At 59.0% G+C, this 26,099-nt stretch overlaps 1 protein-coding gene across 1 annotated transcript; it reads left to right on the forward strand.

Annotated features, from left to right (window-relative positions):
- Positions 1-25,574, forward strand: TRIM29 (tripartite motif containing 29). Its single transcript, XM_046017470.1, has 9 exons — positions 1-1,004; positions 8,973-9,068; positions 9,862-10,095; positions 11,442-11,640; positions 14,289-14,390; positions 16,700-16,792; positions 18,554-18,649; positions 21,423-21,499; positions 24,414-25,574. The coding sequence occupies exons 1-9, from the start codon at positions 201-203 to the stop codon at positions 24,474-24,476; spliced, it is 1,764 nt and encodes a 587-aa protein (XP_045873426.1). The 5' UTR covers positions 1-200; the 3' UTR covers positions 24,477-25,574.
- The last annotated feature ends 525 nt before the right edge of the window (positions 25,575-26,099 follow it).

The raw sequence follows: 26,099 nt of genomic DNA on the forward strand, positions 1-26,099 counted from the left end.
TCCTCCTCCTCCTCCTCCCCCTCCTCCTCCCCCGCCTCCTCCACCTCCTTCTTCTCCTCCTCCACCTCCTGCCCCTGCTCCCTATAGGCGTGTCCCTGGGCTCTGGCTACCTGGCCCACTCCCCGCGGAGACGCCAGTCCGAGAGGTCACCCACCTGCGGCCCCAGCAAATCCCAACACACGCCCGCCGAGTGACCTGCCATGGAAGCCTCAGATGCCTCCAGAAGCAATGGGGCCAGCCCGGAAGCCCGGGATGCCCGCAGCCCCCCGGGTCCCAACGGCACCCTGGAGAATGGGGCCAAGGCCGAAGGCCAAGATGCCAAGACCACCAACGGGCACGGCGGGGAGGCGGCCGAGGGCAAGAGCCTGGGCGGCGCCCCGAAGCCAGGGGAGGGCAAGAGCTCCCTGTTCTCGGGGAACGAGTGGCGGCGGCCCATCATCCAGTTCGTGGAGTCCGTGGACGACAAGAGCTCCAGCTACTTCAGCATGGACTCTGGGGACGGCAAGAGGTCCCCCTACGCCGGGCTCCAGCTGGGGGCTGGCCGGAAGCCGCCCCTCTCCTTTGCCGAGAAGGGGGAGCTGCGCAAGTCCATCTTCTCGGAGCCCCGAAAGCCCACGGTGTCCATCGTGGAGCCCGGGGAGGCCCGGCGGAACAGCTACCCCCGGGCGGATGGTGGCCTCCTCCTGCGCTCCAAGTCCGGCTCTGAGGAGGTCCTGTGTGACTCCTGCATCGGCAACAAGCAGAAGGCCGTCAAGTCCTGCCTGGTGTGCCAGGCCTCCTTCTGCGAGCTGCACCTCAAGCCCCACCTGGAGGGCGCCGCCTTCCGCGACCACCAGCTGCTGGAGCCCATCCGGGACTTCGAGGCTCGCAAATGCCCTGTGCATGGCAAGACCATGGAGCTCTTCTGCCAGACGGACCAGACTTGCATCTGTTACCTCTGCATGTTCCAGGAGCACAAGAATCACAGCACCGTGACCGTGGAAGAGGCCAAGGCGGAGAAGGAGGTAACGCACGGGGGCATCTGCTCTCTGCGGGGCTTTGGGCCTCGAGTCTCCGCTGTCCCTGGCTCCTTCTGAATCCATCTGTCAGCCCTCTGCGCCCACAGGCTGGGGGTCAGAGGCAGTTTCCCTAAACCTCAGGAGACAGGGGCATTGCCTTCATGAGCAAACCGAAGCTCGGAATGACTGGAGGCTTGACCAAGGTCACAGGATAAGTTCAAGTCAGATAGAGAACCCACCCGGGCTCAACCCTGGGCTCTGGGCCTGGCGGCAGTGTTTCTTCTTTTTTATTTTTTATTTTAGGGAGAGAGAATTTATACCACCTGAGCAGGAATGACTGCTGGGGCAGGGGTCATGAGTGAGGACAAGGGAATTTGGGGGCCACTTAAATACTCTTTTGTTCCCCAGGCTTTAGGGTCTGCATTTGTAGGGCAAGGGCTCCTTGCTGCTTATCCGTTCCCACTCTCCCCCCAACCCGCCCCGCCAGCCTCTTGACTTCCCCAAAGGCCTCCCCCGTCCCCTTCACTGGCTCCGTGTGCTTCGTGTGTGTGGTCGCAGCGGACAAGCCTATCGGTGGATGCTGCTTGGGTAGGGCTGCAGTTTGCATGTGGGTGCGATGGATGTGCGTGTGCGTGTTGCGTGTGCGGGTGGCTGTTTGGTGCATATGTTTGTATGTGGGGTACGCAGTGCATTTGCGCGACAGCTGTCTGTGTGATCGTGCCTGGACCTCCTTGGGGAGGAGCAGAGGCGTGGGGAGGCTTGTGAAAGGGAGAGAGGGTGTTCTGGGCCAGAGGCTCAGCTGGGGTTGTTACCCTTTGCCCCACAGATGCTGAGCCTGCTGTCCCGCAGCAGCCACACAGCTGGCGGTCGTGGGCGGCCCCCCCACTGGGGTGACCATTCTGGTGCTCAGAGCAGGAGACCTGGCCTTCCTCGTCAACTTCTCTCTACTCCTCTGAATAGGGCAGCCCAGGACCCCTCCCCGTCCAGCCTTCCTGACCAAGAGCTGGCTGTTGACTGTCTTCCTGTAACCCAGACCCCTGGACAGAGAGATGGGTTACAAATGGAAAAAGACTCAAAGATCCTTGTCAGGGGTCTTGTTTGGCCCTGGAAGGTGTTCCCGATTCCCTGGTGCCCTGACCCCAGCCTGCCTTCCAGCATCAGGCTGAGAGACAGTGATGGGGCCAGGCCATGGAACCCATCCTTCAGGAGCTTCCTTGGGAAACTGGAACAGAACCAAGGGGGCAGTCATCTTCCTCCGGTGTAACCCAAAAAGCTGCAGAGCCTCCGACTGGGTTCTGGGAGAGCCGACCGAGTTCCACGCCTGGTTTTTGCCTCTAGTTAGCCATCCAACCACTGACAAGTCCCTTCCCTTCTCTCAGTCCCGGTTTCCCTATGTGTGAACCCAACGTGTTGGACTACATTGGTGGTCTTCAAATTCCCCCGTGGAGTCCCAGGATTCTTGGGAATGTCAGGGATGAGGAGGGGAGCAGATTGGTGCCAAGCGGCTTCAGGTGCCCCCACTTCTACTGCAAGCAGTACACATGCTTATTTGTCTGTTTGTGTCTGGAGCCAGAGTATCACCTAACCAAAGCCCAAGTGCCTCTGGAGGAGGGAAGAGTCTTGGGCAGCCCTCCGTGGAGGCACCGGGAACTTGGAGTTCACCTTCTGGTGCTTGGTGCTGCTGTAGGACTTTGAGACAGAGCCTTCGTCCTTGAGGGCTCACGATGTAGGTCAGGAGGCAGAGCTCAGAGGCACAAACAAGCCTGGGGAGCATCCGCCCAGTTACACAGAAGCAGCTGTCGATCAACATCAAATTGTAGCGGGTGGCAAGGTAGGCTGGGTGGAGTCCTAGCAGTCTCCTCGTCTCCTCCTTCACCTTGCAGACAGGGACAGAGGTCCCGGGAGAGGCAGGGACCTGTCCAAGCTTGTGGAGGATGAGGAAGGAGTCCCCTAATTCTCTTCCAATATTTGAAAGCAACTGAGGGGAAGGGCACTGAGAAGGTGGGCTTCAGGATACGTGTGCTCTATCGGGGATTTCAGGGGAAAATGTCTGATCCACTAGAGTGACTTTAACAGTGGGAGCTAGACAGCCCGTGTGTGTGCACATGTGTGTGTGCACCCCAGCAGTGTAAGGGTAGATGGGGAGTGGTGCAGGGCGGCCAGGAGACGGAGCTGGAGCACAGCTGTTTGTCCACGCTTGGCTCTGCTGGAATGTCGGCCATGGGGAACATTGGCCCAGAGCAGGGTTAGTGGGTTGACTGATGGAAGGGAATAAGCGTGTCAATCCTGGCATCCTTTGGAGGCATCCCCTACAGACCCGAACATCAGCCCACACACAGGTTTTTGCAAGGATCCCTGTCCAGAACCTGTTCAGCAGGTCAGATGGTGAAGGCCCCGGTGAGGTCATCTGGGACCAATCTTGAATGGTTGCACGAGGCTGCAGATGACAATCAGGGCCTTGGGTGCTCGCCTCCTGGGTTTCGGCTCTGCCTGTAGCCTCTGAGCGGAGGCCGTATTGGAGCAAAGGCCACTTGACATGGAAGCATGACCGTCCTTCCTCTGGTGGATCCAGGGTCAGAATGTTCCGGTTCCACTCCAAATGTTAGAAGGGGTCCCCCCGATGTCCACTCCCCTGCCTCTGGACATTTCCCAGGAGGGATGTCTATATCCATCTCCATCTTTTTCTGTCTCTTGGCCCATCCTTCTGTCTATCCCAAGTCTTTCCTGCTGCATCGGGTCAGGATGGATCCTGTCGGGCTGGGGGGGCTCTTGCTCTGGGACAGGGTGGATGAGAGAAGAGAGGGGTGACCTCCATGGAGGCTGAAGGGGAAGCAGTTTATCTGGTAAGCTGTTCAGAGACAGGAGGCAGGGGAAGAAAGTGATGGGCAGGCAGCAGGACACTCTCCAGTTTTTACAGAGCACCAACTGTTTACCTGTTACTCCTGACAACAGCGCCACAGCTGTGGGCTACCGTACCTATTTTAGAGACGCGGACATAACCCCTGAGACGCCAAGAGACATCTCCAGGATCCCAGCACACCAGAGTGCCAAGCAGGATTCTGACTCTTCTTTTTTTTTTTTTTAATTTTATTTATTTATTTGACAGACAGAGATCACTAGCAGGCAGAGAGGCAGGCTGAGACAGAGAGGGGAAGCAGGCCCCCCGCTGAGCAGAGAGCCTGATGCTGGGGCTCGATCCCAGGACCCTGAGATCATGACCTGAGCCGAAGGCAGAGGCTTTAACCCACTGAGCCACCCAGGTGCCCCGGATTCTGACTCTTCTGATGGCTGTTTCCTCTGCACCATTTTACACTTTGTTTTCACAGGACAACAGGCTCCCCTGGGGTAGCGGGAGTGGGCGGGGGAGTGGGGCATCCTCAGACTGGAATCACATAAAGAATCAAGACACAGCTGCCTAGGCCTTTCCCCGGGAGGTTCTCATTCAGGGGTTTGGGGCCTGGGATCTGTATTTTTAAGTCTCCGTTGCCGATGGTGATGAGTAGTCAGGTTGGGAATCAGGCATCTTGTCCAACGTCGCCAGGAAGAAATCGAGGCCTGGGAAAGGTGGGGTGACTTTCTCAAGGGCCCACCACCAGTCTGAGGACAGCCTGGGTGCCAGTCTGTCTACCCCATCTTGTCCAGTCCCTGTCCCGGCACCGGAGGAAGCAGAAGGGACTGTGAGCCCCCGTCACGCAGACTAGTACTGGGCTATCTGACATCTGGGTGGAAATGGGGAAATCTCTCCAGCATTTCAGATTCTTATCCAGATAATTACCATTTGTCTGAGAGTACAAATTTGGCAATTAACTGCCTCATTTGGCAAATATCTGAGCCAACGGCCCATGCGGTTAAATCAAGCCCGAGGAGGATCACGGCCTCATCCCCCCTTCCCTGCAGGCCACGCAGGTGACCCCTGTCCGGGTAAGTGTTCAGATGCATCTACGGCCGAAGGCCCATTGGACTGGGTGCGACCCACCACCGTGCCCTCGGTCTGCTCTCGGGGAATCCTCCACTCCCCTAAGGCCGGAAGGATTTGCAGGCAGGATGGCCTTCCCGGTGCCCATCCCCGGCAGCAGAGCGAGAGGCAACCAGACGAGTGTGGGAGAAGGGAACAAAGGAAGCATTTAGGGACAGGCCTGGGCAGGGTGGAGGGATGGAACCCGGAGTGGGAGGAAGAGAGGAGGGAGGTATGCACGGCGATGGAGGGGTGGGGAGCTGAGGCCCCATCAGATACCAGGGGCTTTCCTCAGATGCCAAGGGAGGAGGGAGAGAGAAAGAGAGAGAGCTGGGACCTCAGGGGGCGAGAAAGAGGGTGTGTGGGGCGGGGGAGGGAAGAGGGGTGATGAGGAAAGAGACAGGATGGCCAAACTATACCATCTGTGGGGTGGGGAGCCTAGGCAGGCTTAAGTTAGAAGTGAAGGGGACAGACAACGTCCTGGAAGGTTCAGAGACCAGCCTAGAGGTTAAGAGGCTGCATGAGATCTGCGTTCTGTTGTGACATCTTGGCCTTAATGGCTTTCCAGCTGTGAAGGCTCAGGCAAAGTTCCTAATCTTTTTTAGGCCTTAGTTTCTGCATCTGTAAAATGGGGCAGCAGCACTTGCAGACGAAAGAAGAAAATGGCTGGCACATAGCAGGTGCTCAGTCATACAATTAGTGTCCTCCTTCTCCTGGTTTTGGGGGAGAACCCAATATCTTGGAGGCTTCCTACGTTATGTTCTTTCCCCACATCCCGCCGTTTCCAGCTTCGCGCAGCCCTGTTAGCAGGGAAGAGCTGTTGGGAGCTGCACAGGTGCTAGATACAGCCCCAGGGGTCTCACCCCAAACCCTCCTCCGAAGAGGGGAGCCCTCATGCCAGAGGGGACAAGGGACTGTTGGAGCCACGAGGAGCTCCCACTCCAAGGCCCTTCCCCAGGGCCCGCCTTCCTGCAAGTCTGGTCTTGCGAGGCCCCTCCCAGCCCGTGTCCGAATTCCCCAGTGCCCGACTCTCTCCTTACGCCCACTGCTGCAGACAGTGCGTCTCCGCTTTCGACCCTGCCCTCACAGGCTTCCAGATCAGCGGCCTCCCCTCTTCCCTCCTGGGTCACTGGCCAACACTCTGGCCCTCCTCGCCACACCTCAGCCAGCCCTGCTGCCTGCTTCCCTCCTTTTCTTCTGCAGCATGGACCACCCCCCCCCCCAAACACTCACCCCAGAGTCTGACTTCCTGGGCCCTTGCCCTGGGCTCTTCCTTGTTCTAATCTCCTTCCTTTGTACTCCCTCTTGGCCGGCAAATCCGTGCTTGGCCGGCAAATCCGTGCTTATTGGGCAGACGTCTCTCCGGCAGGCCCGACCCAGCCTCGTGTTCCCGTGGCTCCCGGCAGGTGCCCCCAGCGCCTCTGCTCACTCCACATGACTCCGCTGGCCTTAACCTTCTCTGGTTGTACCTTTTCCCACTGACAAGGTCGGCCGACCCTCATCCCCTCCCCTCCCTCTGCTCTGTTCTCCCCAGTGTCCTCCAGGCCTCAGTTCCCCACGATACAGGCCTCTGGGCCCATGCTTCTCCCTGCATCCTGGCAGCGTACACACTGTCCCCGGACGCCAGTACAGCGGCACCTGCTGCCCTCACTGCTGAGCACTTCCAAGGCTTTCCGGATCCTGCCTGCCCACTCCCCTTGCTCCCTTGCGCCCCACGGGAATGCTCGCCACACGGCACTCTCTCTTCCAAGCCTGGTGGGAGGAAAAGTGTCCCGCACAGCTCCTAGCCCATGGAAGGTCCCCCACACTACGAGATGCTAGACCGCTGGCCGGGGCTCTCTCTGTGCCAGGTACTTTCTGAGAGCTTCCTTTCCTGGCTCCTGGCTCATCCCATGGCCTCGGTGGGGGGTGGGGGGCAGTCCTCTTACTAGGACCATGAAAGATAGAGCCCCAAGGCCCAGAGAAGTCAAGTCACTTGCAGAGACCATCTGCTTGGAAATGGTGGTAACTGCATTCAGGTGTTTGGACTCCCAGTCCAAAGCTCTGGGTGGGCTCCCTCCAGGATCCCCCTTGCTCATTCATGGGAGGGCTGCCCTCTCCCCCCCTGGGCAGGCCCCGGGGCTGGGAGTGAATGTACTTTGTTCTCTGCTTTCCTCTCCATCAGCCCTTGTTCTGGGGGTGATGATGTAGGGGCGAGAAACCCAGGAGCCAATGCCCCTACTGCAGCCAGGTCAGGAGGGGTCAGCTGCAGCGGGATGGCTTTTAACTGTCCCCTTGACCTGGGGCTTTCCCTGGGAGCGCTCCTGGGATGGGCAGGGTGCCTGGCACAGACCCATTGTCCAGCTGTTTGTTTCTTCATTATGGCTCAGATCCTTCCCGGCCACAGGGTCTACCACCCACTGAGTCTTGGGTTCTCTGTCCTCTGCTCTCCACCCTCCCAGCGCTGTGTCTGTCGGTACCTGACCTCTCCCCAGCTTTCTTCCAGAAACCAGGCCAAATCCCATCCTTACCTCCTTTCACTCCTTTCCTCCTGACAGTCATTTTCCATCTCTGGTGATGGCATTTTTCCATGTTGCCGGATTTGCAGCCCGTTGCTGCTGGGCCAGATGCTTCCTGAGAACCTGGAGTGTTTTTGCCAGGAGAGCCCAGGACTGTGGGCAGAGAGGGGATGCGGGGTTGGGATCAGGGGCTTTCTGTCTGGGACCTCTACAGTGCTTGGCCTGGCTTCCCTATCTTCTCCACCAGCTCCCTGAGCCTCTGGGCACCCTTTCCAAGAAAGCCAAGGAAGCTCTCTCCACTCCCAATCCACTTCCCTGGTGTCTGGGGAGGGACCCCAGACAGCACCCCATCAGCCTGGTGGAGCCCTCCAGAGGTGCGACCCGTCTGTACCCTGCGCAGGCCTCTTTACCAACAGAGCTCCCATTCCTAGTGGCTTGTGGCCTCCTCATCTTGACTTTTCTTGTGGGTTCCTCAAAGGGACAAATGGAGAAAGGTGTGGAACTCTGCTCAAAATCCAGAGTAGTGGGGAGACTGTGAGTGCCCTACAGCCTTGCGGGGTGGAGATCACCCACCAGTCTTTCCAAGCTGGAGAAGGGGCTTTGAGATCCCTGGCAGGGGCCCCGGCAGAACACAAAGGTGCCTCTTGGCTTGCCTGAATCAGCTTGGCCTTAGCTTCATGCCTCCCCTTTGTCTCTGTTGTGGCTGCTTTCCAGAGAAGGCATTTCCCCAACGGAAGGAAAATATCCATACTTTCCGTATCCATTAGAGCACCCCTCATCGGTCCTCTTTGCACCCCCCCCAGACCCCAGCAGCCCGCGTCCTCCCCTGAGTGGAGACCCCTGGAATCTGTCTTCTCTCTTCTCCTTTCACTGCCTCACTCACCGCCAGCCCTGCTCCCCCAGGGGCCCCGAACAGAAGTCCCCATCTTGCCCAAACTGCGGACTGCACTCCCTTTCCCATAAACAGGTTTATAGCTGTGCCTGTCCAGACGGAGTCCCTGCTGGTTGCAGCCTGGGCTCCGGCTTGCAACACAGGCCCCACGTCATGGCATAGAAACGCCGCACACTGTCACTGCCACGGGACACTCCCTGGGCTGGGCTGTTGCTGAGCTGGGCTGGGTCCCCCTGAATCTTGAAGGAGGTAGGAGCTTCCTTCCCTCTCCCTAGTGGCCTCAGATCCATTGAGAGGAGTGGGAACCCCATAAATGAACAAACCATCCTGCTCACTTTGGGTGGAGGGACCTGGCAGAAGTTTTAGTCCTTACAAAGACCTGGCTGGGATGGACTAGCCCCAGAGGCCCGAGTTTACAGTGACACAGTGTTTGATCTGTTGTCAGATCTCTGGTGACAGGCGTTGCGCCCGGCCTATCCGAGGTCCCTGGGACGGTTTGCTGAAGACAGGCTGAAGGGTTGAGGAGTGAGCCCTCCCCACGCTGGCTCCCTGCATGGGGCCACTCCCTGATTCTCTGTTGCTCTCCCACCTCTCCCCGGACTTCTCCAACCCTGCCTCCTTCCCTGCAGACAGAGCTGTCACTGCAAAAGGAACAGCTACAGCTCAAGATCATCGAGATCGAAGATGAAGCTGAGAAGTGGCAGAAGGAGAAAGACCGCATCAAGGTGAGCCGCCCCCGGGGCCTTGGCCTTGCTGTGTGTTCACCCCGCCTGTCCTAGCTGGGAGGAGACAGGCGTTCTCTCCTGCTCCAGGCCCCCCATTTATGCCCCACACTTCTTCTGGGTTCTCCCACCCCTCTGGCATCCCCACCAATTCCCCTTCTTAGTCCAGGCCGGGCATTCATGTGTGATCTCGCCATCCGCTAAGGCTCCCTCCCAGCAAATAAAGACCCTAGATTGACCTGTCTTCCGGTGTGTCCTCCAGTGTGCTCCATTGTCTACTCTGGCCAGCAGACCACCCAGCCACCAAGGGCATGACATTGTCCTTTCGCTGGGGCCAGGATGGCTGCCTGTGTGTCTGCCATGGTCTGAGTAATTGCAGACCACAATCTGAGATCGCTGACTCTTGACCCTGGCTCCATCAACAGTCTGTCCGTTCACTTTCTGAATGTTGTTTGGTGCTAGTCGAGGTTTACTGAGCACCACCTGACTCGTGGGGGGGTCTTCTGGGTCCATGGAGTCACACAAGGTTGGAATGATGGCCAAGTCAACTCCCCCCTGGGAGGAGTCACAGATAAAGAAGAGTGGGCTGTGAATGGACCTGGCCATCTCTGTCCATAGATGGCATCGCTCAAAGATGCCTTTGAACGAGATCCTTAGTCAAACAGACTTTCTGGGTTGGGGCAATGGAAATGCCCCGGCTCTGACTCTGGGCTGGGAATCTAAAGATACACCCCACTTGGGAGGTTTTTAAAATTCCTGAAACCCTCCTTCCTCTCTCCTCTCACTCTGGACCCAGAGTTTCACCACCAGTGAGAAGGCTATCCTGGAGCAAAACTTCCAGGACCTGGTGCGGGACCTGGAGAAGCAAAAGGAGGAAGTGAGGGCCGCACTGGAGCAGCGGGAGCAGGACGCCGTGGGCCAGGTGAAGGTGATCGTGGATGCTCTGGACGAGAGGGCCAAGGTGCTGCATGAGGACAAGCAGACCAGGGAGCAGATGCAAACCATCAGTGACTCGGTGCTGTTTCTGCAGGTACAAAGCAACTCCTCCACCATTTGATCCCTCAGTTCTTACATTCACTGTCCCAGAACCTCCATCCATCCATCATCCACCCATCATCCATCCATCATCCATCCATCCATCCATCCATCTACCATCCATCCCTCTATCCATCCATTTATCCATCCATCTATCCATCCATCCATCCATCCATCCATCCATCCATCCATTTATCCATCCATCCATCCATCCATCCATCCATCCATCCATCCATCCATTTATCCATCCATCCATCTACCATCCATCCATCCATCCATCCATTTATCCATCCATCCATCCATCCATCCATCCATCCATCCATCCATCCATCTTTCCAAGCTCCATTCCATCTGCCCATTTAATTTTTCAATCTAAGCCATTTCCATCCCTTCTCTAAAGAAGGCACACAAGTATGACCTTGTACCTGCTTCAGTTGATATGTACTAACAGTGCTCCAGGCTCAGTAGGAAAGAGTTGTGGGATTGATTAGTGAGGTCTGCTTTGGGTATGAGGCATGGCGTGGAAGGGCTGCCTAGGCGTGATCCTTGACCTTACCTGTCTGTCTATTCATCCAGCTGCTAGAGTGTTTTGGGCACCGCTGCATGCCCCAGGACTCTGGTAGGTGCTGTGGAGACTAGAGAAGTAGAAGACATGGTATTTGCCCCCGAGAAGCTGCAATCCGGCTGGGAAGATAAGACATGTACAATTAGAGAGCAATAGAGAAGAGCATGTAATTAAATGATAAAGCATGTGGTTCTGGAGATAAGTGCCCATGGAAGCCCTGGGAAGGGCAAGCGTGCTGGAGTAATCGGACACAGCTATGTGGAAGAAGTGGAATTTGAACTGGGTCTTGAAGGCCCATAAAGGTTTCAGAAAGAGGAGGGACTCTCCAGGTGAGGGAGAGGGGAGGCGAGAGGCAGGCTTTGAGTGTAGTTTGTAAAGGTGGAGGTAGCACCGTGACTGACCCAGAACGTTCTAGAAATACCTTGCATCTCCTTAGTGCTTTCACTCCCAAAGATGTCCCGGCTCGTGTCGCTCTTGGAAACCCCTGTGAGATAGAACGACGTGTCCAGTTGAAGAGGTAGGAACCACGGAGTCACATATGTGACTATTAACACCATCAGGGATGTTAGCATCTAGTGGAGTTGGGCCAAACCCTTTCATTTTACAGAAGGAGAAGCATAAGAGGACAAGGGGGCTAGTTGGTAGCCCAGCTGTGTCTAGAACCACAAGGCTCCCAGCGTTGACCCTTCCAGCTGGACGGAGAGCTCCCTGCAGAGAAGTGTCCCCTCGGCTACTAAAGACCTAGGAAGTTAATGGCTTCTTTCCTTCCTTGGTAGGAATTTGGTGCATTGATGAGCAATTACTCCCTCCCCCCACCTCTGCCCACCTACCATGTTCTGCTGGAGGGCGAGGGTCTGGGACAGTCGCTTGGCAACTTCAAGGATGACCTGCTCAACGTGTGCATGCGCCATGTTGAGAAGATGTGCAAGGCAGACCTGAGCCGTAATTTCATCGAGAGGAACCACATGGAGAATGGTAGGTCTCTTCTGTGGGCCGGTCCCACGGTCATGGGCACTTGGTGCTTTCCATGTGCTGATCCCTGATGCCTGGGCTGGCATCTAGCCAGCCGACCCCTCATTGTACCGAACCACCCGTCCTACCCAAGGTGTTGGGACTAGGACTCGGGGATTGTTACCCTCCACTGAACCAGCTGCCAAGGTTATGCTGTGTTACATGGGCTCCCAAGGGCAGTGAGCATCTGGGCACTGGCCGCACAAAGGCCTCCTCTCTGTGGGTCATCCATCAAACTCAGGATTAATTTCATTCCGAGCTACATCTGATTATGGGCCCAACCCAGCAGCTGTGGGGAGGCTGCCACTTGTAAGGGCCAGATGCTAACCTGGTGATTTTTTCAGACTCCCGTAGACATGACCTAGAACTGCATCGTGCTGGGAGGGAGACCTTGCCTGTCACCATGGCCCCACTGAGTGGCATCGAGCCCAGAGGCTGGGCTGGGGCCAATGGGACCCATGTGTCTCAGTGACTCACCGGCTTCCCTGATGTCAGCTTCTGAGTCACGCTGTCCCCCACTGAAGCCAACTGAATCACCTCACCGAAAGCCTCCTCATCTGAGAAACTAATCCATTAAGTCTCTTCTCACCAGCCCAGCCCCGTCCCTTTAGGGCCCTAAGTGGGAGCACTTTCCCCAAGGCCCCACTCGGTGATCCAGGCCCAACGTGGGGCTCTAAGGACACTTCCGGCCCCAAACATCCTAAGGAGGCAGACCCTGTCTTTTGTCTCCAAGCAGAGAAGGTGATTCTCTGGGATCGAGAAGCGGGTAGTAGTGTGCTGACGTGCTGGGCTTTAGGGGGAACCTCTATATATCTCGGAGATGGTGACATCACCCAGTGTCCCTGTGAAAGGTGAGGGACATTCAGTGACACCTGAGGATCCATGAGCCACTGCAGAAAGACAGTCATTTGCTTCCAGTGGCCTTCGGGTCCTGAAATCCCCGAAGCGGGATTTCAGATGTCAACGGTGATGACATTAGCGGTGACGGCTGGCAGGGACTGAGGACGCCCAGTGTGCTGGCTTTGTGCGAGCTCTTTGCTGGCCGTGGCTTACTTTCCCCGCGGGATGCACTGCGTTTCGTAGATGAGAAGGCCGAGGCTCGGAGAAGTAGCTTTTCAAAGGGCACACAGCTGAGCGGGGGATGTGGTTAGGATTCACACTCTGACACTCAGCCTCCCAGGTCTTCCCGGCCGAGAAGTTGCTGAGGCTGGCAGCCGGGCAGAGCGGTTGGGAGTGTGATGATCACGGTCCCTGGGGTACAAACCCAGGGGTGGGGCCCCTCTGCTGAGGTCAGGGCAGAGAGAGGAGGATGGCTGTGATTGGGCCAGGCTGGCCCACGAGCCTCGCAGGACTGCCTGCCGCCTGTCCACTGGGTCATTTCTAGGTAATGATTGCGTTGACCATGACCTCTGAGCAAGTGTGGCCCCGTGCCCTGTGCCAGGTGTGCAGGGAGGCGCTGCCAGGAGCAGGATGGGTGCTGTGATGTCAGCAGCCTTGCCCCTGTGCCTGGGGCCCTGGGCCTCCGCGTTGGTTTGCTGCTTGCTGCTGTGTTGTTGGGAGTGTGTCTGGCTATAGGGCAGGGTTGGGGGGAATGGGAGGCCAGTGAATCAGACCTCCTCTCCTCCTGGATGACAGCCTACCCATCAGACCAGGGACTTAGTTCTACCCCCAAAGGCCCAGGGACTGACCACCATCATCCTGAGCTTGCAGAGCAGTCGGGGCGCGGAGCAGTCGGGGCAGGGAGCACTGGGTGGGGAGGCGGGCAACACCGGGAGAACGCGTGTTTGTGGTGGAGTGCGCTACAGTCTGTCAGGCCCCTGCTGGGTGCAGGTGATGAAGATGAAAGTTAAGGACCTGAGCCACTCATTCCTTCTCTTGCCCAGGGGAGACAGAGAGGGAAGGGTGGAGGGAACGGAGAAGATGGAGAAGTCGCAAGAGGAAGGAATGGGGTGGGGGGGCAGCTGGGGGAAGGCAAGCGTGGCACCACCGATTTGTCTGGGTTTGGGGGTATACTGGTGGCTAGGGGTGGGGTGGGGAGTCAGTGCCCGTCCCACGCAGCTCAGTCCCCTCTGCGTGCCTCTGCTCAGCCGGCTGGGTCCCTGGCCCTGGAGGCTGACGCTAGGACCTCGTTCCACCCCCTTGGGCTGCCGACATGGCTGGGACAAAGTGAGGAAGTAGGAATGAGGGCTCACACCCCAGTTCTGCCCTCACTGGCCATGTGACATGGGGCAAGTGGCCTCACTTACCTCCCGAGCCTCAGTCTCCTGGTCTGGCCCGTGGGGATCTCCATGCCAGCCCGGGGGTTGCGTACACAGCAGAAAGGAAAGGGATGTCAGTAGCACCTTCTCAACGGCAAAGTGCTGTGCTTCTGGTCTTACTCACAAGGGTCAGTCCAGGGAGGGCGCTGGCTCCCTGCCGACCGTCTCTCACCTCCCAGCGGCTCAGGAGCAGAGGAGCTGGGCAGGGCATGGCCTTCCCCGGGGCTCGGAGAACCTCGCCTCTGCCTGGGACAGAGGGGCTGTGGGCTGACTCAGCAGAGCCCAGGGCTGCCCCCAGGGGCCCGCTTCTCCTCTCCACCTGCCCCTCTGATGGCCGGCCTCTGTCCCTCCCAGGAGCTGACCATCGCTACATGAGCAGCTACGCTAACAGCTACGGCAACGAGTGGAGCGCGCCCGACACCATGAAGAGATACTCCATGTACCTCACGCCCAAGAGTAAGAGAGAGCACCCCCTCCCTCGGGGCCACCGACTTCGGGACTCGGCTGGGTTCCGCCTTGCCAGAGTGACCGTCACTGGGTTTGCCCCGGGGAGTCCGGGCACACACCTGCTGTCGCTCTGGATCCAAGAACAGTGCCCCCTTCCTCCCTCAGAAGCATCCGGGTTGGAGATAAACTACAGACACCTGCCCCTCCTGACTCCCCCCTCCCCAGTCCCTGCCTCCAGTCCCCATACGTCCTGTGCTTCCCTTTCCTTTCAGAGGGTCTCCGGGCTGCTGTTTTCACCAGCAACCATCTGCCAGGCCTGAGCCGTGTTCTGCTTCCACTTGCCTTGTTGTAGTCCTGGGGGAGGGCCAGCCCCTCCAGAGCCATTCTGCCCCTCGAGGGCAGGGAGACGGACGGCTGGTCTACCTTTCCTCCCCGATCCCTCCTGGCAGGCCGCCTGGCCCTTGGCCTTCCTCTCTGGGCCCTGGATGGTTCCAGCTTGTGTCAGCCTGGGTGGAGGTAGAGACCAGAGCCCGCCTGTTTTCGCCCCAGGGGGAAGCCTGTTGCGCTCTTTTGCACCAGCAGCAAACCGCAACAACGCCCGTTACATAAGGGTGGGCGTGCCAGGCGGGTCAGCCCTCGGAGCGAGGGGGTGCATTCCTGGGGACGTGCCCACGCGTGGGGGTGGTCTTCAGAAGAGTGGGGCTGTGGGGAAAAGGGAGAAAGGAGACAGAGAGATGTGTGGAAGGAGCTGGGGACCGAGGAGCCCCCAGGCCTGAGCGCTGATTCACACACCTCGGACACACACACACACACACACACACACACACACACACACACACCCATGGGAAGGGCGTAGGGGCTTTAGAGATGAGCTCAACGGGAGGAATCTCTGAGCTCCACCCAATTTGAAAACAACACCTGGGCCCTGACAGAGGCCTGGCGAAGCACCTGGGCACCCGAGTCCCCCCTGCCCCACATTCCTGGTGTGGGCCAGGCCATCAGTCTGGCCCCTTCCCCTCCCAGGGCGCTGTTCTTGTGGCCCCATCCTTGAGCGGGTGAGCAGCACTAACCAGCCTCCCCAGTGAGGACCCCGATGTGCATTGGTCCCCTCAGCTGGGCCCTGCTCGGCTCCCCCAGCTCCCTCGGGGGAGTGGGAGGGTGTGGGGAGCAGAGCAGCAATGGGGTTAAAGAGAAGAGCACAGACCTGCCAGGATGTTGCCCTCCAGCCAGGACCTGGGGACTTTGGGCAGGTCACTGCCCCTCAACACCCCCATCTGGGAGGAGAGAAGTTCAGCTCAGATGCTAGGAAGGCTTTCAGCTTATCTGGAGTCAGGCGGTGCCATTTGTAGGTGGAAGAAACAGGTTCATCCGGTGTCCCTGCCCTTGCACTGAGGACAGGGGGAAGGAGGAAATCTGCCCTCTGGGAGCTCCCAGGCTCAGGGTAGAGGCAAGGGAAGGGCCAGGAAGAGTCAGAAAGGGGATCAGGAGACAAGGTCATCCAAGGGTTACTGGCATGAGTCTGGGGGCTCTGGGGCAGTGGGCTCGTGCTGGGACACTTCCCAGCGGAGGCTGGTTTCCAGGCCCCTGAAGGAAGGGCAGTGTGTTCAATAAAGAAGCAGACCAGAGCTGGGAGCAGGGTGCCTGTGAGGCGGGAGGGGAGGAGCTGATGGAAGGACCGGACACGTGTGGAAAGCACGTCTTCTTCACCTGTAAAGTGGGGGAGGGGTATGGAGCCCACTCCGCCAGCCTCTCAAGATTGTTCTGAGAATCCGAATGTGGAGACTCCTGGGCAACGTGAGGTCTTACCCTGGAGGCGGAAGCACCTGGGAGATATTTGTGGCCCCTGGCTCCTCATCATAGGCGAGCCCTCACCTGGACCCCCCAACAGCTGCCACGACCCTCCTTCGTCCCAGGGACACCACCTCGCAGCCTCTGGGGTCTGTCTCCATCATGCAGGGCCTGGCTCAGGACGGAGGTGTGGGCTTCTCAGGCCTCGGTGATCCTTAGGGCTGCCCGCGTAGGGAAACCATGCACTCTGAGTCTCTGCAGAAGCTTTCAGACTTACACCTAATGCTCCTGTGTACTTACTAACAGTCTTCCTTTCACCGTTAAGTGTCCTGATTTGAAGCGCAAATTAAGTGGCTGCCTGATCTAGACCCAGACGAGCTGTGTTAGTGGTGGGACCTGGGTCCCAGGACAGGTAGTGGGCGCTGTCTGGGGACAAGGAGTCCCGCATAACCCCCTTAAGTCAGAAGCTATGGGCCTGCCTTGAAGCAGACCCAGCTCACTGCAGTGGGGACCCCTCATCTCCTTCCTAGGTGGGGCCAGGACATCGTACCAGCCGGGGTCCCCCAGCCGCCTCTCCAAGGAGACCAACCAGAAGAATTTCAACAACCTGTACGGTACCAAAGGTGAGGGAGCGGCTCAGCTCGGGGCTGGGCAGTAGGCTGGGGGGGCTCCCCCGTGGGGGGGTGATGTGGGGAGCTGAGATGGGCTTAGGGGCCCAGAGACAGGCGGGGAGGAGTCCTACTGAGCTCAAAGTGTGTGTGTGTGTGTGTGTGTGTGTTAGAGTTTGTGATGTCGTTAGTTAGGCTGCAGAGGAGCAGCCTGGAAATCCCTGAGTCCATAGGCTCTTTTCTCCCCCTGAGGGTGAGTCTGGGAGTGGGGAGTGGGGCTTAGGTGTGGAAGCTTCCTTTAGTATGTGTTGCAACACAAGGACCCGCAGAGGACGGGGCCCTTTCGTGAAGCGTGCACGTCTGCGTTGAGAAATCACTTTTAAAACAGACGAGTGTAGCTGTAAATGGGACGGATGGCAGGACAGGAAGTGGGGCTGTCCCTGGAGATCTGGGATGGGACGTAGTGCTGCCGGGTGAGGGACATGCCCTTAAGGCCCAGAAAAGGTGAAGGGGGGACACCTGGCTTCCTCAGGGAGAGAGGCCGAGTGAGCGCAGACACCCCTCTGCCCCGCACACCAAGGGCACCCTTGTGCCATGCGTAGGACCATGCACTCGAAGACCCAGGTTTTTGGGGGCTCCGGGCAGCCAGCCGTGGGCAGGGAGGGCGGGCCTGGGGCAGCTCTACCAGACATGGCCCCGGGAGGTCTGAGGAGGGCTTGGGGGACCTCTTCAGTGAGGGCACGGGCTCCGAGAGATCTGGGTGGATGGGCTCACTAGGGGCCGTGCTGGAGACCCTCCCGAGGTCCCCGTGGCAGGGGTTCACAGTGGGGCGGGCAGAGCACCCCAGTCCCCCCTGACCACTGAGCCCCAGCGTCAGGCCCCCGCCCTCTTGCAGGCGGCTGTGGGAGAGGACCATCAACCAGGACGGCCCTCGGCCACGGAGTCAGCTGACTGGGGAGAGCCCCAGGGCTTGGGGCTGCTGAGAGGTCGGCCCAGGGCAGGGGTGTCGTCCGTGGAGGGCTCTGAAGCCCCCAGACTCGAGTGTCCTCGTGGGGCTCCTGCTGTTCCTCCCGTACCCGCCCGGCTGCCTCTCTCCTCTAGACTGCAGGGGCGTCTTCCCAAACCGACCCTCATGAGCCTCTTCCGCTCTGCGAGCAGAGTTTCAGGACTTGAACCAGCTGCCTCTGTGCCCAAGTTTTACTATGTGTTTCTATTTACTTGTTTACTGGTTCTTGCGCTCACCCAGCAACTGTGCAATGGAATCTTCTAGGGACCAGGCTCTGCGCCGGGCGCTGGATATGTGATGCTGGGTCAGACAGCCGTGTCCCCTGCCCCCAGTTAGACTTGCCCTTATAACCCAGGGGGACAACAGGGGAGCAGAGTGACATGAGGCCTGAGGCTGAGGCGCGCACAGACTTGGGGGAGATGACAGGAGGGCTGACCACCAGAGGACCCAACACGTTTGTCAAGGATGGGAGCGGAGGGGGAGCTGCGCGTGCCGAGGGCAAGAGAGGGCCTGGTGTGCTGCTCGGTGGGTGCAGGGTGGGCTGTTGCGGCAGAGCTGGGGGAGGTGAGGCCAGAAGGTGGAGGTTGGAGAGGGGGGGGGGGCGTGTGCCGGTTAGGGACTCGGAACCTGAGTCTGAGGACAGTGGGCCTTGAGGTGCGGCAGGGACGAGCGGACACTGTGCTTTAGGACAACTTTGATGGCAGGAAGGATTGGCAGGAAGTGTGCTGGGGGTGTGGGAGGGACTCACATCTCCGGCTGTGCCCCGCCAGGTAACTACACCTCCCGGGTCTGGGAATACTCCTCCACCATCCAGAACTCAGATGATGGGCCCGCAGTCCAAGGCAGCTCCTCCTTCTCCCTGAAAGGTGAGCTCTCCCCACCTTGCCCTGCCTTTCCTGCGTCTCTCCAAGCTCTGCGCTGGCCTCCGCTCCCTCCCTCACCAGCTGCCCACCCTGGAAGGGACAGACCCTGGCCCGAGAGGTCTCCGCTGTCCGGGAAGGCTGGGCTTGGGGCTGGTTTCAGCGAACACTGGGCCGTAACTGTGATCCGCATGGTCAGGGAGGAGGGGACGCCACCCTCTCGAGACCCCTGCCCCTGACCCCCCATCCTGTTTCCATCAGGCCTAACTTCTGAGTCCTCCTCCTGCAGAAAGCTTAACTGCTCAGTCTGCGCCGGCCGGCCTGTGTCTGGCTCTGGAAGGCTGTGACCGAGTACCAGCAGCCAACATCCTGAGTCCCGTCAGGCCCTTTCTCAGAGAGGCAGGACTAGACCATGTCTAAAGTGTCCCGAGTCCGACTCCGCTCTCCAGACCAGGCGGAGTGGGCCAGGCCCCTCCTGTCTCTTCTGAAGGACCCTAGGGACAGCTCTGTGGGCTGTGGTGTAAGCCATTCTGTCTTCTGAAGCCCGAGCCATCTGGCCTTGAAGCGAGGGTACAGGGACTGGCCGGGGTCCGGGAGCGGGAGGAGAGAGGGCGGGGCAGGCAGGCCCCCAAGCAGTGGCCTTGGAAGGCGACTTATCATTCAGCTGTGCCTTCCAGGCTAGAATCCCACCCTATCTCCAGGGCAGAGACTGTTGGAAGGACCGGCTCACCTTAGAAGGTGAATATGACTGAAGGGTCCCAGCCTATAAGGCCCCAGGGGGTGTCCTCCCCCCAAGCTAGGCCTGGGAAGCTCTGGCTGCCAGCGGTCCTTCCCAGTGCTCTGGTCAAGCCTAGATCAGAGGCTATGGGGCAGGGAAGACGGGCATCCCCCAGTGTGATTTGGAGCTTCCACACTCCCCAGGATCTCCCCACAGGCTTGTACCAACCCACCATCCACCCCCCTGCCCTGGTGAAGGCCTTGACCTAGGAGAGCCCCTCCTCAAATACTCCGAGCCCCTGAGGACTAGCTCAGGGACAGTGTGGTCACCCTCACACAGATCAGCTCATCAGTCAGCTGGGACTGGCCTTGGATGGGGGGGTGCTCTGGGCAGGGGTCTGCCTGTGTGTAAGCAGAAGCCCCGCCCATGAGGATGGCCCCCACCGGCTCCTACCCAGCAACCCTAGAGGGAGGCAGAGCGCATGCTCAGGGCGGCCTGGCTGGGCTCCCAGCATGCGGGCTCCAGGGCAAGGTGTTACTCCCGCTGGCCCCTCCCGGACCAGGGTGTGCTGCTAATGCCTCTCTCTCTCCCAGCAGGCTCTGGGAAAGCCCCCTATCAGTTCACCACCTTGGGACAGGCCACCACAGAGTTTTCCAAACCACTGGACGGCAGTGGGCGATTTAAAAACAATCCTGGTACCGGCCTGTCTTCCCTCCCCCTTCTCTCTCCCACAGCAGGGCAGATGGGACACCCTCTGGGGCTCTCTGCCACTTCTAGGGCATCCTGGCCCTCCTCCCCAGAGTTGTTGGAAGAGGGATGCCTCCCCCCTCCCCCGGCACCATCCCTAGCTCCCCCTGCCCTTGGACTTCTGTCTGCTGCACGAGGCTGGTCTTCGGGACCACACCCCCGTCCCCATCCCCTCTGCACCTCTCTTGGGGCTGGCATGGGTTTTTCTTTCTGGGAACTGAGAATTGAGATCTGAATTCCCCCCTCTCTCCATCTCCCACTCAGGACCTGGGGGACCCTCTCGTGCCAAGGTGCCCCCACCCCATCCCCAGGTGCAGGGAGAGACCTGAGTCTCTGCTCTGTCTCCATCCTCTTGCTAAATGCAGATGGAGGGAAGGGCCAGCCAGGCCGGCTCATCCTCCCTCAGAGCAGCCAGAATGGGGCTCCGGGCTGCCCCAGCGGAGGAACTTCTCCTATTGGGGTCATAATCTGCTCCTTCCCAGGCCCCAAGGCCTGACTCTGCAGGCTGGTGGCTGAGACAGAAGGTGCTTTCCCCAGTTCTGTGGGCCGGAGCTCCTAACAGATCCCGCTGGGCTGAAGGGGAGCACGGTGGGCAGGAGGACCAGGCCCGGACAGGGCCCACGTGCTCTGGGCCCCGTGGGCTTGTCTTAACTGTGGACCTTAGCCACATGGCAAATGACGGCCTGGCCCTGGCCCCAGCCTCCTGCTCCTGGAACAGGGGAGAGGCCCTGGACCTGGGCAGGAGGACCATGAGGGCGGGTTCTGGTCCCCCGCCAGACCTGGGTTCACATCCTGACTGCTGCTTCCTGGTGTGCGGCTCAGGGCAGACTGCTTAGGGGGTGAGGGTTAATGAGGAAACTTGTGGGAAGGGGAAGAGGGCACACTGGCCATGCAGCACGGGCCCTTGGAAAGGGCGCCTCCTGGTGGATTCCTTGGCCGCTTGTGCTCATGGGGAAAGGTCAGTGGTGTGAACCTTCAGGGCAGGTGGGGGGAAATCCTTGTGGAGTAATGTGATTCTGACCTAGATTTGGGGGCTACAGTCCAGGACCACCTGGCCCAGCCCACCTGGCCTCTTCCTCCTCCCTCTGTTTGCCTGGGTGCCTCACCCTTTTGGCCAGCTTCCCCAGGATTTTCTGCGGTACCCCCGTCCCCCACCCCCCAGCTGCTGCACGCCTCTTCAGGGGTCGCTGCACTTGGTAGTGGGCTGGCTGGAGCTTGGTGGTCACTTTGGAGATGGTACCTGTGCTGTTGTGGCCCCGGAGGCCCCGATGGCCAACCTCGGCTCCCTCCGACCAGCGCCTCCTGTCTCTGCAGGCTATCCTTCCCTCATCAGGAGCCAGAGCCCCAAGGCCCAGCCCCAGACTTGGAAATCTGGCAAGCAAACTTTGCTGGTGAGTGATGAGCTGCCAGGACAGCCTGTCTAGGCATAGGCATGTCCAGAATGGGCACTGAACGGGGATCCCCAGGGGCAACTGGTTATCAGTCACCCTGGGGAGGTGATGGGAGGATGTGACCTCTCTGGGCCATGGGGGCAGCAGTGGCCTGAATTCCCACATCCTGCATTCAGCAAAGGGCAGCAGAGACCCAGGGCTAACAGTCAGTGGATCTGGGTAAGAATGCACTTTCTGGGCCTCAGTTTTCTAATCTGTAAAGTGGGCATCCCTGATTCTTTCATTTGGCAAATTGTTGCCAGGTGTCTATACTTGCTGAATGAGGACTGTGTCCCCATCAGCTCTGGGCGTGTGAAATTCTCCGTCCTGGGGACGGACGTCCTAGTGATGGGTTCCACCTTCTTGGGGCCATTCCCCAGCTCTGACAACACAGAGGCCATTGGGGTGATAACATGGTGAGGCAGAGGTGGTAAAGTCAGGAATAGAAATATTTCAGGGTTCAGTGGCTAATGCCCCTGAACCAGGAATTGAAGAACCACACAAGAGGAGAGCATGGTCTTGGGATCTGGCCAGCTCAGGGGTTTCCCTCTCTGAGGCTCTGTTTCTGCAGTCTTATAATGCAGTACTGAGATACGGGGATCCCTAATGCTCCCCCCTTTTAAAAAGATTTTATTTATTTATTTGACAGACAGAGCACAAGCAGGCAGAGAAAAGGGGGAAGAAGCAGGCTCCCTGCTGAGCAGAGAACCCAATGCAGGGCTCCATCCCAGGACCCTGAGATCATGACCTGAGCCAAAGGCAGAGGCTTAACCCATTGAGCCACCCAGGCACACCCCCCCCCCCATGCCCTTTTGACCTGACCCGCACCCAGGACCTCCATGAGCAAGGCCTTCCTTCACAGGCTGGGCCTCCATCTCCCTGAATGCTTCTCTCTTGGAGCTGAGGGAGTCAGACAGCTGCCCAGGGGCTCGGCTGGGGACAGGGGCAGGAGTCCTCAGCTCCCTGCTATCTTTGCATTTGGAGGTCAGATCGTGGGGAGGTGACTTGCTCCGGGCCCCAGCGACTGGGGCTGGATTAATTGGAGAAAATCTTTAATTTGCTGGTGATGGGAGCTAAGTGATCGTGTGTGTAATTTGTACCTGGGCCCAGGGGCATCGCAACAGCAGGACTGCAGAAAGCAGATATGGGGAGGAAAAAAAGGGTTTTTGTTCCTGGACTCAGGCCTTGCCCTCCCTACCGTACAGTCCTCCACCTCCCAGGGCCTGGGTCCCGGCAGAGAAAGCTCATTACCATCTTGAGACACTTGCTCGGCAGGGCGGGGTTCCGGCTAGAACCGACGCAGGTGCTCGCTCGTGAGGGAGTCTGTCCTGGGAGTCAAAATGCCTAGGATGTGGCCCTCGCCTTCCTACCCACTTGCTCTGTGACCTCCCGTGAGCCATTCTTCCTCTGCTGCCGTTCTCACAACTGTAGCAGGAGTTGGGGGGCCTCTGACATGCTGTGACCCTGAGCCAGGAAGGGGACAAGGGCAGGCTGGGGAGACAGGGAGAGCACCCTTCCCAGATGCCCCGGAACTCTGTTTCTGCCCACCCGTCACTTCTGGGCTCTTCGTGGGACAGCACCCTTCACTGACCTCTGATCTGCTTTATTGACCCCGCCTTCCAGAAAGAAAGGCGTGAGCCATTTCTAGGGCTCTTATTGACTACTCTGGGGTCCAGACCCGTTCTGTCACTGAGTAACTCTGTGGCTTTGGCTGTGGCCTTCTCCTGCCTGGGTGCCTCTGTATCTTGCAGTCACTTCTTAAGGCGGCCAAGCAAGGTCCGAGTTAAGGACTGAGCTGCTGCATCCGGCAGCCCCCCAGGTCCTGCTCTGGGCCAGATATGGCTAAGGAGCTGCTAGGTGACCATGTCTCCAGGCAGACAAGGTTGAAGGCAGGGGCAACCTCCCCCACATCTCCTATGGGGGCATCAGTGGACCCAGCTCAGGCACAAAGCCACTTCCAGAGCCCCGCGGAGGGCGGGGCGCTCTCACGTAGACTAAGTCGCAGCTAACCCCGCCTTCTTGTTGCTGGAGGCTGATCTCTCAGGCTCCCGGGAGCAGAGCTGGTGGGAAGGTGCTTCTGGCTCTGTGCTGAGGCCACTTCCTGAAGGACGGGCCAGGATGAGAGAGGCGGAGGGGCTGGAGTTGGGGAGCCCACCTCTGTGTTGGGCTGGGCACGTTTTTGCCTTCTCTGAACCCTCTCTGTCAGGGGAATCATGCAGAGAGACCAGAAGCAAATGCTTGCAGCCCTTGAGACTCAAGGAGTGATTTGGAGATGTGGGTAGGATTGTTGCCGGGGCGGGGGGCGGGGGGGAGGCTTGGGAGCCGGACTATGGGGGCTTAAATCCCAGCTCCACTACTCAATAGCCAGGTGGCCTTAGGGAAGTGGCTTAGCCTCTCTGTGCCTCGATTTGTCTATGAAATGGGTATGATGGGTATGATGGGTATGATGATAGTAACCCACTTAATTGGGTGGCTGTAAAAACTCCATGAGTCCTTCCATACAAAGCATTTGTAACACAGGGTGCAGCTCTGGAGAGGAGAAAATGCTATGAGACCAGGAGCTAGGGCGGTGCTAGGGCGGTGCTGCGGTGGGGGGCGGCTCCTAGGCCACAGAGAGGAAGTCTGATGAGGGGCTGAGGTTCAGGCTCACCAGCCGAATGGCGGCAATGAACTCTGAATAAGCTATGAACCTGGAGACTGATAATGTTGAGTAGATAGAGCCTGCGGTTTGGGCCACGGGTCCCTAGAACCTGTTAGGGGGTTCAGAGGACTGCTGCTTCCCTGGGGGGAGGCAAGGCTAGGGTAGGTCTGGCCGGTCGGCTCTGCTGCCATCTGCCCTCCCTAACCACTCTTGTTTCCCTCCCACAACCGACAGTCTCACTACCGGCCGTTCTATGTCAACAAAGGCAACGGAATGGGCTCCAACGAGGCCCCGTGAGTTCCAGAGAGGCAGCACCGAGGCCCTGGCACCCCTGCCCTCCCCGGCTGATCCTGCTGCTCTCGCTACTGTGCTCATCAGGGTGGAAGGGAGCCACCCCCCTCTGCTCCGTGCCTTCAACCAGGCCCCATCCAGGCTCCTCTCCAGCTTTGGGACTTCTAATGGCCACCGTCTTTCCTGTGCTCAGAGGCCAGCCACCGCAGGGGTGGGAGATAGGTGGGCTTCTCTCCCCTAACCCCCCGCCCTCTCTTGGGTGGGGTTATTGGGGCCTACATGGGGGCAGCCTGCCTTTCCTGCCCATTCCCTGCCATCTTGAGGCCTCGTGGCCATTTCTCTCCAAGCCTCCTTCCCCAGGATGTGGTCTGTAGATGCCTGCCCACCTCCCACCCGCATGGGCCCACCTTCTTCCCAGCAGCCCAGCCCCGGCAGACCACTGGCCCTAAGTACCCAGCCTGGCCGAGCCCGCAGCGTGGGGCCACCGTGGAGGGGAACCTCTCAGCGTCTCGGCATCATCCTGACCGTGTCAGGTGTCACTGTAACCATATGGAGTCCGAGATCCCTGGGGATGGGCTCTCCTGGCTGCAAGGATGGTCTTAGCCAAGACAGGTCCCTCTTCTACCTGCTGGGATAAGCAATTCCCTCAACATGATAGGATCCATCCATGAAAATAGTTCCTGGCCCAGCTGCCCAAGAGACATGTCATTTCCCCATGGATTCCTGGGTATCCCGTTGTTCTGTGTTCTCTCTGGTGACGGCAAGTGAGCAGGCCGGGGACACTGGGGCTCGGTTGGTCACTTGCAATTTCCAGGTAACTGCTGCTGTTACTTCTAAGGGTGGCTGATCCACCGCCAGCCCCCCTCAGCCTCTGCCCCCATCCGTCTCCCTCCTCCCTCTGACTACCTTCCATATGGCACGCCGTCATGGGGCTCAGGTCCTAGAGAGGGACCAAAGCAGGAGCAGCAAGGTGGGGCCCTTCCTCTTCTGACCATCCCTCTCAAGGGCCCCAGGGACAAGGGGGCGGGGCCAGCTGGCCAGGGGCGGGGAGGGGGACACTTAGCTTGGGCTTTCCCCTCCTGAATAAACCATTGATCACCGACTTCTTTTGTACTGAACAAACATGTTCCAGCAGGACTGCCTGTAGCCCTTCTGAACACTTTCCCAACACTGATTAGTGTGGGGTCACCTTTCTTCTTTCCTCCAGAAGATGTGGCTCCTTCAAGTCTCCCTGTCACCCCGTCAGAGCCCCCGGGGTGAAGTACAGGAGACTGGACCTTTGTTAGGTGACCACGGCTGACAGTGAACAGGAGGGAGGATGGGGCACCTGGGGTGCGGTGACTACCCTGAGGGCTGTGTGTGCTCAGACTGCCCCATCCCCCATCCCCAGCAGGGAGCAGGACCCCAGGAGTGGCTGTACACAGGCTGGAGTAGAGACTGACCAGGGGCTTCTCTGTGGTGGGGAGAGCTTCCTGGGTGGGGGGACTTCACACCCAAGGCCTGGCAGGAGAACCAACAGGCTCCTGAGGGCAGCACCCTCCTGGGCTTGGGGCATGCAAGAAGGAGATGAGGCTCTCCAGGCCCTGGGAGCCCAGAGAGGCCTGGAAGGGTAGTCTGGGAAGGCTTCCT

Source organism: Meles meles, chromosome 8 (assembly GCF_922984935.1).
Source record: "Meles meles chromosome 8, mMelMel3.1 paternal haplotype, whole genome shotgun sequence".
NCBI classification, from domain to species: Eukaryota; Metazoa; Chordata; class Mammalia; order Carnivora; family Mustelidae; genus Meles; species Meles meles.

Coding starts and splice junctions, on each gene's coding strand:
- TRIM29 (XM_046017470.1), top strand. CDS start 201: ATGGAAGCCTCAGATGCCTCCAGAAGCAATGGGGCCAGCCCGGAAGCC. Junction 10,096..11,441: donor ACTCGGTGCTGTTTCTGCAG/GTACAAAGCAAC, acceptor CTTCCTTGGTAG/GAATTTGGTGCATTGATGAG. Junction 14,391..16,699: donor CATGTACCTCACGCCCAAGA/GTAAGAGAGAGC, acceptor TCTCCTTCCTAG/GTGGGGCCAGGACATCGTAC.